This window comes from Drosophila serrata, unplaced genomic scaffold (genome assembly GCF_035046125.1).
Source record: "Drosophila serrata isolate PLE 108 unplaced genomic scaffold, ASM3504612v1 contig_272, whole genome shotgun sequence".
NCBI classification, from domain to species: Eukaryota; Metazoa; Arthropoda; class Insecta; order Diptera; family Drosophilidae; genus Drosophila; species Drosophila serrata.
In genome coordinates, this window is record NW_028257170.1 from 2,703,400 (window position 1) to 2,716,481 (window position 13,082).

The 13,082-nt window shown below is 41.0% G+C and overlaps 1 protein-coding gene and 1 long non-coding RNA gene across 2 annotated transcripts in view; one reads left to right on the top strand and one right to left on the bottom strand.

Moving 5' to 3' along the window:
* LOC147643481 (uncharacterized) overlaps window positions 1–13,082 on the top strand; it is a 162,682-nt gene that overhangs the window by 138,095 nt on the left and 11,505 nt on the right. The gene's annotated exons all lie outside the window — the stretch shown is intronic.
* ltl (leucine-rich repeat-containing larval translucida) lies at window positions 38–12,952 on the bottom strand. The gene is made up of 5 exons (XM_086834156.1): window positions 11,339–12,952; window positions 8,976–10,564; window positions 2,919–3,927; window positions 2,652–2,850; window positions 38–2,184 (listed from the first exon to the last, which is right to left on the bottom strand). Exons 2-5 carry the CDS (start codon window positions 9,266–9,268, stop codon window positions 1,202–1,204), a joined length of 2,484 nt encoding a protein of 827 aa, XP_086690282.1. The 5' UTR covers window positions 9,269–10,564; window positions 11,339–12,952; the 3' UTR covers window positions 38–1,201.

The following is a 13,082-nucleotide window of genomic DNA, read 5'->3' on the forward strand; positions in this document are numbered from 1 at the left end:
TGAAATGTTCATTAAATTTAAATAAATTAAACGAAAGTTCCATTTTTATTTACGATTTTATTTAGAATACCATTTTCACTTTCATATAATTACACGCTAAAATCTATTTTCTCATTTTGTTAACGAAACTGATAACAATATATTTTTCTCTTTTGTTTTTTCTCGTGTGTATTCAGTTTGTGCCTGTGTGCACTGCTACGATTGCTTGGTGTGTGTGTGTGTTCATTTGAGTGTGTGTATGTGTTGTGTGTGTGTTTGTTATTAACATTAGCTCGATGCGATTTGTTGTTCTTTTGCCTTCGATTAACTCTAAGTACTATATACGTGTATACAGTTATTAAATATAGATGCAGTTGCATATTTCGATATCGCCACCGGCGCAACTTCCTTCCGGTATCTAGCCGGTCGTCTTTCGGTTTTTCATCTCACGAATTTATTGGTTGCATTAATCAATATTAGTTTTCAATTATTAGTTAATATTTTAGTCAAAAACCCGGACATCCATTTGATTATTCCATAAAATCATATGAAATAGAAACGCATTAGATTTAAAATCAATTCAAAATGTGTTCAAAAGTATGCAATGAAATGTTTTAAAGATTCATAAATCATTGCAAAGTCTATAAAACTATTAATCAAACATTAATCTCTTAACTTTCATTCTTTTTAACTACTTTATAACTTTCAAGACGTTTAAAAACTCATTTATTGTTTTAAATTCCATGAGATTGAAAACCGAAAGACGCCCGTTGACCAACGCCAAAACACATACATACATACGCGAAATTGAGCCCCCAACAAATAAGCTTAAATCATAAGACGGTCCTCTGTCCGTTCGTCGGTCCTGGGTCATATCGATGTACTCTCCCGTGTCTGCTGCTCCTCCTCCTTCTCGTTTGCGGTCGAACCCCCGAAATCATAATCGAATTTTCGAAATAAAAATCGACGAAACAAAAGTCAACAAAAAAAAGCGTCCGACAAACTGTTCGATTTAGCGATGGCTTAAATAAAAACATAAGAACTAAGTTAACTTAAGGCATACAAATCCGAATCTCGCATCCGCCCGCCGTTCGCATGCTGCTTCGCCCCGATCTCGCTCCAGGTTCCTCCAGCTCCACCGCCACCTGCTCCTCATGCGCTGTGCTTTACAGTAAAATAATGTTTTGTGGGGAATCCCCCGCAGTACCTACACCCGGATGCCTCACTCCTCCGGCGGCTCCTCTGGTATCTGAAGGCTCTGCGCCGCATGCGGATACTCTGCATGCACGGAGTTGGACTGCGCATCGGAGTCCTCCTCGAGGGCATTCGCCTTGCTGGGCGGCGGTGTTAGCGCCTCACTGCCGGCACCCAGCGGCGGTTGCACCAAGTTGGGAATATACTCGACCGTCTCATATTCGGTCTTGGCCACCGCCTCGTGGTCGAGATCCCTCTCCAGCTCCAGGTCCAGCTGCCTCTTCCTCTCTCGCTCTCTCTCTTTGCGTTCGTGTTGCAGCGGATCCTCTAGACCGGGAGGTGGCACCACCACTGCGGACTTCTCCTTGAGCACCTGATCTCCGCCAGCCTCTGCGTTTGCCGTGTCGTTGAGAGTTGGAGAGGCCAGATCGGCCTCCTGCAGTTCCACGATCACGGGCAGCGTTTCATTGGGCTTTGGAGTCGTGGTGCTGGTGGATGTGGTGGTGGGCGCTGTGGTTGTGATAACTACTTCTGTGGGATCAAGAGCCACCTGACTGCTGGGCGTCGTTGTAGTCGTCGTCGAAGTAGAAGTAGTAGCGGTCTCCTCAGTGGTGGAGCTGCTCGTTGTAACAGGAGTAGCTGTGGTGGATTCAATCTTTTCCACTTCCGGTGCCACAGGCAGCGGCAGAGGTGGCGCTGGAGTGGTGGTCAGTAGCAATGGCGGCGGCAAAGGTGGCACTATAGCTGTGCCAATGATCACGGGATTTATGAGCGGTTGGCCCAGAGTGGCTATGATGGGGGGCAGCAGTTCCTCATTGCCCTTGAGTAGCGAGGGCACCAGCTTTATATTGGTCACCATAAGGGGTAGATCCACTTTATAGAGCATGGGTAGAACAGTGCAAACCTCCTGGTCGTTTTCGAAACACTGCGAGCGGCCACGGATGCGGGCCTCCTGGACGGCCATCAAGCGGCAAAGTTCGTTCAGGCGCACATCACACATAATGGGATTGTCTGTGGATATAAAAAATATAATATAAATATATGTATATATATGATATAATAAGACAAATTTAAGTGCAATTGAATAATAAACAAGGAAGAGTTAGTCAGCGTTACAGTTGCAACATCAATATGTTGATAGGAACTGAAAGTGTTGCTCAACATGTGTTGCTCATGCTCAAACATTTCCTAGCAACATTTTATGTTGTGCATTCCGCAGTGTTAGGTTTTAATTTTTGAATACGTTGTATGAGAAATAAGATTATAATTAATATCACTTTTTATGAGTGATTAATTTTTGTTTATAGTTTAGTTTATAGTCAAAGCAATGAAAAGCTTTCTTTACAATTTACTTAGACGCCTGTCTAAGCAATAGTATATAATAGTAAACAAGTTTAAAAACTAATTAAAAGAGGTTTTTATAGTGCTTTTGTTTAATTACTTTCCTAGTTAATGCTCAATTTAATAGAGAGACTTACCATCTAGATGTATCTCCAGTTTGCCGGGAACATTGTGATTTTTGCAGCGCGTATTGGTGACAAGTTCACTCGATATGGTCGAGATTTGATTATTGGTTAAATTGGCCTGGCAGAGAACAGGCAAACCCTTGAAGTCCTGCTCCAATTTAGTGATGTTGTTGTATGCCACCTTAAGGATCTTAAGGTTTGGCAACAAGGTCTTGAAATAAGAATAGATTCCTTTAGTATTTATAATCTAATATAAGTATATAAGTAATCTTTACTCACCGTTTCCATGGGCTTTAGCTCCGCCAGTTGATTACCGGTCAGGTCGAGAATCTCCAGGCGGTGCATACCATCAAAGTCACCCACCTGGAGATGCTCCAAACGATTCTCGGCCAGGCTGAGTATACGCAGGTTGCCCAGACCCGCCAGAGCTCCGTTCAGTGAGTCGATTCTGTTGTTGTCCAGTTGCAACTCGAGCAGAATCAGATCCTGAACACCCCGTGGATCAGGCAGCAACCGCTCGATGCGATTGCTGGACAAACTGAGAGTCCTCAGAGAGCGCAAACCATGTAGCTCCGCCATGGAGAACTCCTCAATGTCGTTGAAAGAGAAGTTGGCAAACTTGAGCTTAGTGATCGGCAGCAGAGAAGAGTTGAGGGAGCGAATGTGATTGCATCCGAGTTGCAGATTCTCCACCTTGTCACACGAGGCAAACTCATCTCGGGCTAGGTATTCCAACTCATTATTCTCGGCCAGCACTTCGGATAGATTGACAGCATTACGTAGGACTCGATCGAAGGAACGAAGACGATTAAAGTGCACATGCATTGTCTCCAGATTGTGCATCCCAGCCATGTTCGCCGGCAGTCGCTCCAATCGATTGTTGTGGGCCATCAGCAGACGCAACTTGCTCCCATCCGGCAGCTCTCCATCCAGATCACTGATATTATTCGCATTGATAAACAGCGATTGCAGCTGACCAAGATCATGCAGGGATCCATTGAGTGACTCTATTCGATTCCTACCCAAATGCAGGATAAGCAGACTCAAGGGGAAGGAACCACGATCCAAACGCGTTATATTATTGCTCGGCAGGATTAGGTTCGTCACCAGCTGGATGCCACGAAAGTCCTCCTGCTGCACCGCCCGTATTTTACAGCGCCCAATGTCCAGCGTGAGCAGGCTCGGCATGTGGCTCAGGGCGTGCTTCGGGATCTCGTCAAGTTCGTTGTCGCCAATGCTTAGGTAGGTGACATTCGATAACCCACGGAACGGCAGCTCGGGCAGCGATCTATAAATAGGTCCAAAAACAAAACAAATCCATTACAATTTCATATTATTATTAGCCGGAAAGCAAGAAAATTGGATGGGGATTCTTCTCATCTTAAGCCGTATTATTATACATACAATAATAATATAATACAATAATATTATACATACATAATACGTTGTGATGAAAATAATTTATTAGTTATATTTAATAGGTAATTTAAATTATAAAAATAATTTCATAATAATGTTTCAAATTTAAAATATTGAAATGTGATTTCTGGGAATTCAGTTTTCACAGAATTGATTATAATTTGTCATGATTTTTGGAAAAGATGTTAAATTAGATAAGTTTAAATTTAGAAACTAAACTAAATTTTTTGCTGATCAAAAGCAGACCTAAAAACTTCAGGGAAACCATAAACAATTTGAAGTGTTGGATTCTGGTTAGTTAGTAAATACTATTTATTAAATAGAACAATCATATTCTCCTTAAGAAAACAATTGTATGAATGAAGTCTTATCAACATACATATCTCCGGTCTTGATCTACACCATATAATTTCCTTAGAGGATAGATTAAGACTTCTGATGACATTTTCTTATGGTGTTGCACAATACTATTAGCTCCTAAATAATTTAGGTTATTTAGGAATTAATTTATTTAAACTGGGTTTGTTCTCTACCCATCAAATCAATCTTATCTATGCAAATCCTTGACTAAAAGTTTTAAGAACTCATTTAAATATATTTAAGCACTTATCATTCAGATACTTACATCGAGATGCTAGCAATGCCAATAAATATCTGATTCACTTTGTTGACAATGAATCAGCCAAATTGGTAATTGATTTTGAATGGAATCGGATCGTATTTCGCATCCCTGGTCTATCTTTGGACCTGATGATGACGCAGCCTTATCAGGGGGCGCTGCACCCCGCCTCCACTGACCAATCCCGCCCAGCTTCCACCTGCACACACACACACGCACACACACACACCCGTACTGTATCTTTATCGACGTCTGCAGGTGGCTATTAAGTTGTCGCCGTCGAGGCGCCAAACGGCCGATGGAACAGCAGATTCATGATGGGAACTGGGCTGGATGTGGATGTGGATGTGGATGCGGATGGCGTGCCAAGTGCCAAGAGTGGAGTGGACATCCTTGGCGCCCGTTATTGGCATGCGAGCATGTTATATGAGAGGAGCCACTAACGCAGCACTTTGATTGGCAGTCGCTATTTTTAGATCCAGCTTCCAGCCTCTCCAGCCAGACGATCGTGATTGATTGCTCCGGCTCCGAGCAGGAGGAAGAACCAGGAGGAGAATCTACGAGCTGCGCTTGTCAGCCGTTGATTATGTAATGAGAAACGCTGGGCAGGAGCAAGAGATAACTTGTACTGTATCCATAATGAGCACATATGTATCTCAGGGATAGCTGGGATGACTGCAATGGCTGGAGCTGGAGCTGGAGCTGAAGCTGGAGCGGACTTGGACATGTGTATCAGAGATGTATCTACAATTCCTTAACGTCAGCGGTATAATTGTCACACGACCTAAACTGGCCCCTTGATCATTGATTGAGCGTAATAATAAAATTCAATTGGACTGCCTGCTTCACTGCTCTTGACTGACCCCGGAGCAAAGACCACGGAACTTGGAGAGAACGGAGAGTCGAGGCAACCCATTCGGAATTGAAAACAAAAACATGTTCGAAACATTCCATTTATAATTTATAATATTTTTTTGGGGCTATTGACGCCGAAACTGATGACTCTTTTGTTGCAGAACTCTTGTTATTGTTTACTTTGGTTCCTGGGGAATCAGTTTTTGGAACCGTCTATCGAAGCCACTATCACGTTTTGGGCCCAGACAGATCGGCTGGGAATATTCCATAGCAATTCACTCAGAACGCGTCTCAATAAATTATGTGTGCTTATAGTAGTTATCATAATTAATGAAGGAAGCCGTCAACACTTTTCGCACTTTTTCAGGGCTGCGACTGCACTCTGATAAGAGTAGTAACAGCCTCAAACAAATCTCTTCGAGTGACTGAACATATAATGACCATCATCATACACACACACTCCTTATCGCCTGAGAAAGCACAAGACCAGAAAAGGCCACGATGTGCGATGTGCCTTGTCCCCGAACCTTGTATTATGCTCCCTACATGGCAATCATATTCCCCTCAACCCCATAGGTCCTGTGCCTCAGAGTTCATCTGCCCATGGTGTCCATCCATTCAATAGTTGCCATTGCCCACACTTCACTCGAATGGTTGCTGATTATGGCTATGGTCGATCGTAAAATGTGATCATAAACTTGAGTTGATTGTTTTGGCGCCAGTCATAAAACAGATTCGTAAAGTAATCAAAAAAAAAAGAAACAGTAGCGCTTATCGGAGAATGCCTCCGCCAGCTGTGGTCCACATTTTTTGGGCTCACTAAAACATAGATGGAAGATCTGTACTTGGACTAAATTCAGGAGACCCTAGAGCAGGGATAACCAAGGAAAAAGTGGTTGTTACCAGAGAAGAAGAGATCTTACAATTGATTTGATCATATTTAATGTTGTTAAAGGATAAAGTCTAAATAGAGCTTAAGTTTCTTCCAAGATTTATTATACAGAATCGATTATGTGACAACTACAACTGATTAGACCCTACAAGATCAGGGGTTCTCCATACCAAAATCCCAGACATTTGGAAATTCCACGCGCCGCATCGATGAGCATATCAGTAAGTACGTATTGAGTACCGAGCAAAATCGAGTACGGGGAAGTCATGATCATCATGTCGCCATAGAGATACGCACATACAAACGTATGTGTGCGGTATTTTTCCTGGCTGGGTTGGCATGATTTGGTCAAAGCGCGATATTAAGGCAATAGGTCAATTGTTATAAATTGACATCAATGTAAAGAAAGAAAAAAAAGCGAGTTCCCCCTGAGCATGGAGCACTGGAGGCACGCGCTCTCTTCGCTCCGAGCTGGTGCACAATACTGTGATTCGATCAAGTCAAGTAATTAAATCATTCCGCCTTACACACACAGAGGCGACGAACGCAAATTGCATTTGATGATAAATCGAAAACTATAATCTGATTATCGGGAAAATAAACTACAAATACCCTATGATTGTGACAGGAGATGTATTTATATTTCCAAGAATTACAAATTAGTTTTTAGAATGTTATTTAGCATGAAACTATAACATTTGAGGAAATCGAGTAATATAGTATCAATAATTAAAATTAAGAAGTTTATATTCCATCTGATTATCAGGAAAATAAACTACAAATAGCCCAAGTTTCTGACACGGGATGTATTAACGTTTTCAAATATTACAAATTGGTTTTAGAAAGTAATCAAACTATAACATTTCAGGAAATTGAGTAATAATGTATAAATATCAATATCAATAATAGATATTAAGAAGTTAATATTCCATTAAGAAAATGTAAGATTTTCTTTCTTGTTATAATAAATCATAACAATCGGTTATTTGAAGACATTTTTTATCAATTTCTTTACAACTTTGAAAAACACCCGCTCAGTCTATAAAATCCCTTCAAGATTCGAAACAAGCACTCGTATCTGTATGGAAAATATATATGTTTTTTCGGGGCTCGATCTTTTTCGAATAAATCGCGTGGGGCACAAAGACTTGTCTTAACTTGAGTCACGATCGCATTTTGTTTTGATCGGAGAGAATCGATGCCTCCTCCACAGCGAAGTCAAATATCAATGAACCCGCGGCAGGCGCTTATGAAATAGGCTCGAATGTTATTTCTATATTCGCAAAGTGCGGCAGATTGTCGGCATTTATTTATAATTGCCAATATATAAATCACAAAAGCGACACAGGGCGACAGTGAATTGAAATTCATTGAGAGTCAGAGTCGGGAAAACGTGCAGGCGCCGCCGCGTTGAAAAGCGCTTTCAATAAACTGCAATTATCAATTTTGTGTACGCATTAAGTGAGTGCCGATGTCGTCGATGCTTGTACATTTGAATATATAGATTTGAGTACATAGAGGATTTCACATATACCCAGAGCGGTATTGATAAGCCGCAGCTATTATCAATTATCAATTGAATACAAAACAAAAAAAAAGGTACTCGCCGGAGAGATGCTGCTTAGTTCGGTGATAGGATCCAATCGGATCCGATCTTGTACACAACAGCGTCTTGTCTTAGTGAGGCCCCCTCGCAATTTGCAGCAATTCAATGCTACTTCCTAATTGAAAAATTAAATCATCTGGGCGGTAATTAAGATTCGCCTCCTCCTCCAGCTCCTTGCCAGCGCCCAATTTGCCCAATTGAGGGATAGCCATAGATAATGAGAGTCCGGCGGACTCTTTTTTTACGTAAACAAGTGACATTGTTATTGTTTTAGTATCTACTGGGCGGGAGGCTGTAAACAAGCCTCAAGATCTGATCCGATCTGGGGAGCACATTTTCGTGCATTTACATAAACCGTATTGAAATTTGTGTACGATTTGCATTATTATTTGTTTTGCTCTCCGCGTTTTTTTTTTTTTGATTGGGTTTAAGGAACCTAAATTGATAGCCCGGACGAGCGGAAAATTCTGTTTCAACTGGCCTTGAACTCCCCCCATAGACAAGAAAATTTTATGATTGAATCTACGGGGGAAAAGTCCCCGGCAACAATTGATTTTCCTTGTCGAATTATAGTGTTTATTGGGTTTTACCAATTTCAAATCCAATTGAAATTGGTTTCTTGGAGAAAGTTCTATGACAAGAAAGGGAATTACTTTTGAAATACATAATGTTCTAGAAACCTTATAAAACAGTGGGACATTAATTATTATAATATTTTACTTGTTTTAAAAAAAAATTTCAATAGAATCAAAAGTTCAAATAAATGGTATTTTACTTAGCCAACTTATATCTCTCTTATATAAAATATTAAGCTTCCAAACTCTAAATAGAATTTAATCGCTCTAAGCATTACATTTTTAATGTGCTTTCTTTAGAAACAAATAAAAATATATCCAAACATTTTTATAGCACCTAATGTTATCATTTATAATGATCATCACTCACCTTAGTCCATTCCATTGCATCCTTAGCTTGTACAAATTAAAGTTCATATCCGTAAACGATCGCATTTCCATGTCATCCAGCTGTGAATGCGTGATCTTTAGGTCAATTTTCGTATCCGGGTTGAGCTTATTGGCCAGGCTGTCCACCACGGCATTAAAGGATTCCACTTTTTCGCAATTGAGCTCCACATGATTCCAGGCCTTGCCGGTCTCGCAGGTGCAGGGAGAGATCTCCGGACGCACCGAGCACTGGAGCGAGGCCAAATGGAAGACGGTGTACACGAGGGACGTCATTTTGGCGACCACTCAAGCACTTAAACTCGACTTTCGATTTTCGATTTCACAATTCTTTGGCACGGCAAAAATATATAATATATGTTATAGATATGTTTTCGGTATTTCGGAGATTTTTTTGTTGGGTTCACTGTTTGTTTTTCCCGGACGATGCCAGGACGCGTTGCTTGCGCTCGGACGACGGATTAGTAACTGTTCGAGCAGGCAGCTCGGAAAACTCTCGGGGAAATTACACACTAGACGACGCACATATGTGTGCGTGCGGGGGTTTCCATTGCAGTTTGGTTTTCCAGCAGGATTGCGTTTTCGTTTATGTTTTCGATTTCAATACCGTGGATTCCCTGAACCGCCGCTGGCATCGGATTTCAAAAGCGGCACTGTCACAGTCACAGTCACAGTTCCAGCTCTCTTGGTTGAAACCAAAAAACACACAAAACACACACAGCACTTTGGGATCAACTTGGTTGGTTGGTTTGGATCTAATCGCCTGGGAGCTGGAGCTGCTCCTCCTCCGCTTCTAGTGCACTCACTCAACCCCGGCTACCCGGCAGCCAACAGATCTCCCTCGGATCTCCCTCGGATCTCCCTCGGATCTCCCTTTCTATCTGGCTAGACCTCTTGACCCGCTCGTATATAGATCGCCGATGCTCGGAATTAATCTTCTAAAAAATTGTATTGTACTATATATTGGTTGTGTTATTTTGTATTTTTTTTTTCGAACGCCGCGAGTATGTGTATGAGTGTGAGTCAAAGTCTCGGTTCCGATCGATTCAATCGCTTTTAGACCCGGTGATCACGTCTTGATTCCAGCACGGTCCGTTTGTGACTGGGAGTGGGAATAAAAACGCTGAGGATCCGTATGCCGATGATGATGCTGCCTCTGCTGCTGCTGCTGCTGCTTCGGATGCTGCTGCTACTGGTGATGCTTCTGCTCTCTCTTGGATCTCTTGGCTCTCCGGGTAGAAGATTGAGCGGCTTTTTGGCCAATTGGCGATCTGAGATCTAGGCAAACGGGGCGCTGCGTGCCGGGGACTCGTGTAATTGTCCACAACACTCAATTACATGTGTTCCTGTTCTTTCGGCGCCAGCCATCAATCTCCCAGCCACATCTTCAACTCAATCTCGATCTCAATCCCGATGTGCGTGTTTTTTTTTTTTTGTTTGTGCCCCCTTCGAGTGGCTGCCTACTGCAGCTCTGGGATCTTCTACTTGAGTACCTAGTTCTATGTATGGGGCATCATAATCATTGTTGTGGACACATGTTGTTGGTGCGTCAGTGCTGGCAGTCACCAGTGCCTTAAAAAACTGGATGGAAAATGTTGTAAACTGAATTATTTTGGGTAATTTTGAGTTTAGCTGTGAATTATATTATAATAAAAAGATGTAGATTTTAAAAACAACATGCTGCATTTGTCTATTTAAAGGAAAAATTCTGAAATATAATAATTTTGGAAGAAAGATATATTATACTTTATTAGTTTTGTAATTTTGATTTTATATATAAAGTGTTGACATTCTTACAAACTACTAGTATATTTAGTTATTTCCAACAGAATATTTGTTAAATATTGTTTAAAAATCAAAACTGAATTTGATTACTGGAAACCGATATATTCTTACAGTTAGCAATTGAATTATAGGATTAAATCGGTAATGGATCACAACTAATCTTTAAATATTCGTATTCTTTCGATCGATATTTATCAATATTTAAATATGAAATTTTTTTTCTAAAAATCAAAATTTTAAAAACTTGTAGCTAAGCCAAAAAAAGCTAAATTTTAAGTTCGAAAATTGTTCCTATGTTATTTTTTAAAAGGTCTTTATTTACAATTAAAACAAATTAAAATTTTTATCAAATTCTGAAAATTTTAACCCCTTATAAAATTTCGAAAATTTATATTTCTTCCAAAACTCTAAATCGACTCTGCTATTGACGCGGATCATAAATATATATGATTCATAGGGTTGGAAATGACTCCTTCACAGGGTTACAAGCTTCTGACTAAAATTAAAATACCCTGAAAAGGGTATTAAAAAGGACAAAATGTCTGCACTTCTGTTACTTACATATGTGCATCTTGGTGTTTAACACACTCTTAATTAATTGTCCTTTGCATATACACACACACACCCCGACATCTGGCACTCGCTGAGAAATGTTTTTAATTATGACATTTCGTTCCGTTTCGGATCGTATCGGATCGTATGGGATCTTGGGGTGGTGTGCCTGGTTAGCAGCGATTGAATGGAACCGGCTTGTTTAAGGATCTGCTGCTGCAGCAGCCCAATTGAGATTGGGCCAAACATTTCAGAATGGCAGATGAAAATTTTCCACTGGCGCCAGCTGCAGGAGGGGAGCATCGGTAGGAGGAGCAGCATCAGGAGGAGGAGGAGGTGGCAGAGCCATGCATCAAAGTCCGCTGCCTTAATTTATTTCGAAGTTCTGGGCCCCGCGCATGCATAATGAGCCACTCGGCGCCTTAAATGCACTCGCCGCGAATTCCGCACATTCCCTGGATTGCGCGTGCCAACGATGTCGATGTCGATGTCGATGTCGCTGTCGCTGTCTATGTCTCCTCGCCGATCTGGCCGCAATTAATCATCGGGATCATCAGACGGGGAGCTGTGAGCAGGCGAGTGAGTGAGTGGCTTCTGTGGACCATCCAACTTGCTGGCACGCACCATCCGCGTCTGCATCCAATACCACATCATCGAGATGGGTTTCCATACATTTTCCAGGCTGCAGACTGCCAGCTACCAAGAAGCCTTGGCACGATTATGTTTAGGGTCGTCTGGAAAGATTAACTTAATTACATACAGTAGGGCTCATAATCGTATGAATAACATAAAGAATATTATTGATATTCCTTCTTACATTTCTCCTTTACGATATGTTACATTAATTGCTGATTATTAAATGCAATAATAGTAATTAAAAGTTATTGAAAACAGACGCTTAATCCTACAGGATCCTAGAATCACTTGATTTCTCTGATTATTTGGCATATAAAATATTGCAAAATTAATTAAAAGAAGGTTTATACAATGCTATAAGATGTAGCTCAGAAGGTTCTTTAAACTATATAAGAAAATAATTAGAATCTAAAATCATACAAGTAGAATATTTTAAAACCATTTCAATCCTTCTAAAATAAAAGAGCTTTCCTTCTGATTTCCCAAAAGATCCAATGTAATGTCTCTGTTGTTTTTGAAACGCACTGTTTCCCATAACTGTGGGTATTAAAAATATACATCGATTACGTAGACAGCCTATTTATAGGATCCAATCATTCACAGTAAATATTTAAAGAAAAGCGTCAAGTATTAATAATTATTATTATTTATTCATACATGTTTTCATCTCTCTTTTTCTCGTTTTTCGTTATTTGCGGTTATTATTTGTTTTGTGTTTTTTTGCACATAAATATTCTCAACATTTTTATGTGACACATTTTCGTGTTTCGATTGCAGGCGACAACAATAATAACAAGAGTAGCGTAGGCTCGCAGAGGAATTCGCTGTCGATGGTGATGGTAGGATATGTGGGCTGGTCAAATGGTTGGAAAACACGCCTCCTCAAATCAATATCGCTGTAATGACCAAGAAGCGTCCACTTGAACTGCTCTGCTCTGCTCTCCACATTCCGGTATCGATCGTCATGGGCCATTCAGCAATCATGTGCCATCGGCTCACGTCAATGCCGGCGGCGCCATTCAAAATATTTGGCTGGAATATTCGGAATTCGGCTGTCGTCACGGGTCTATTCAGTTCTCTGCTCTCACTACCACGTCACGCGCCGTGGGGACGCCAC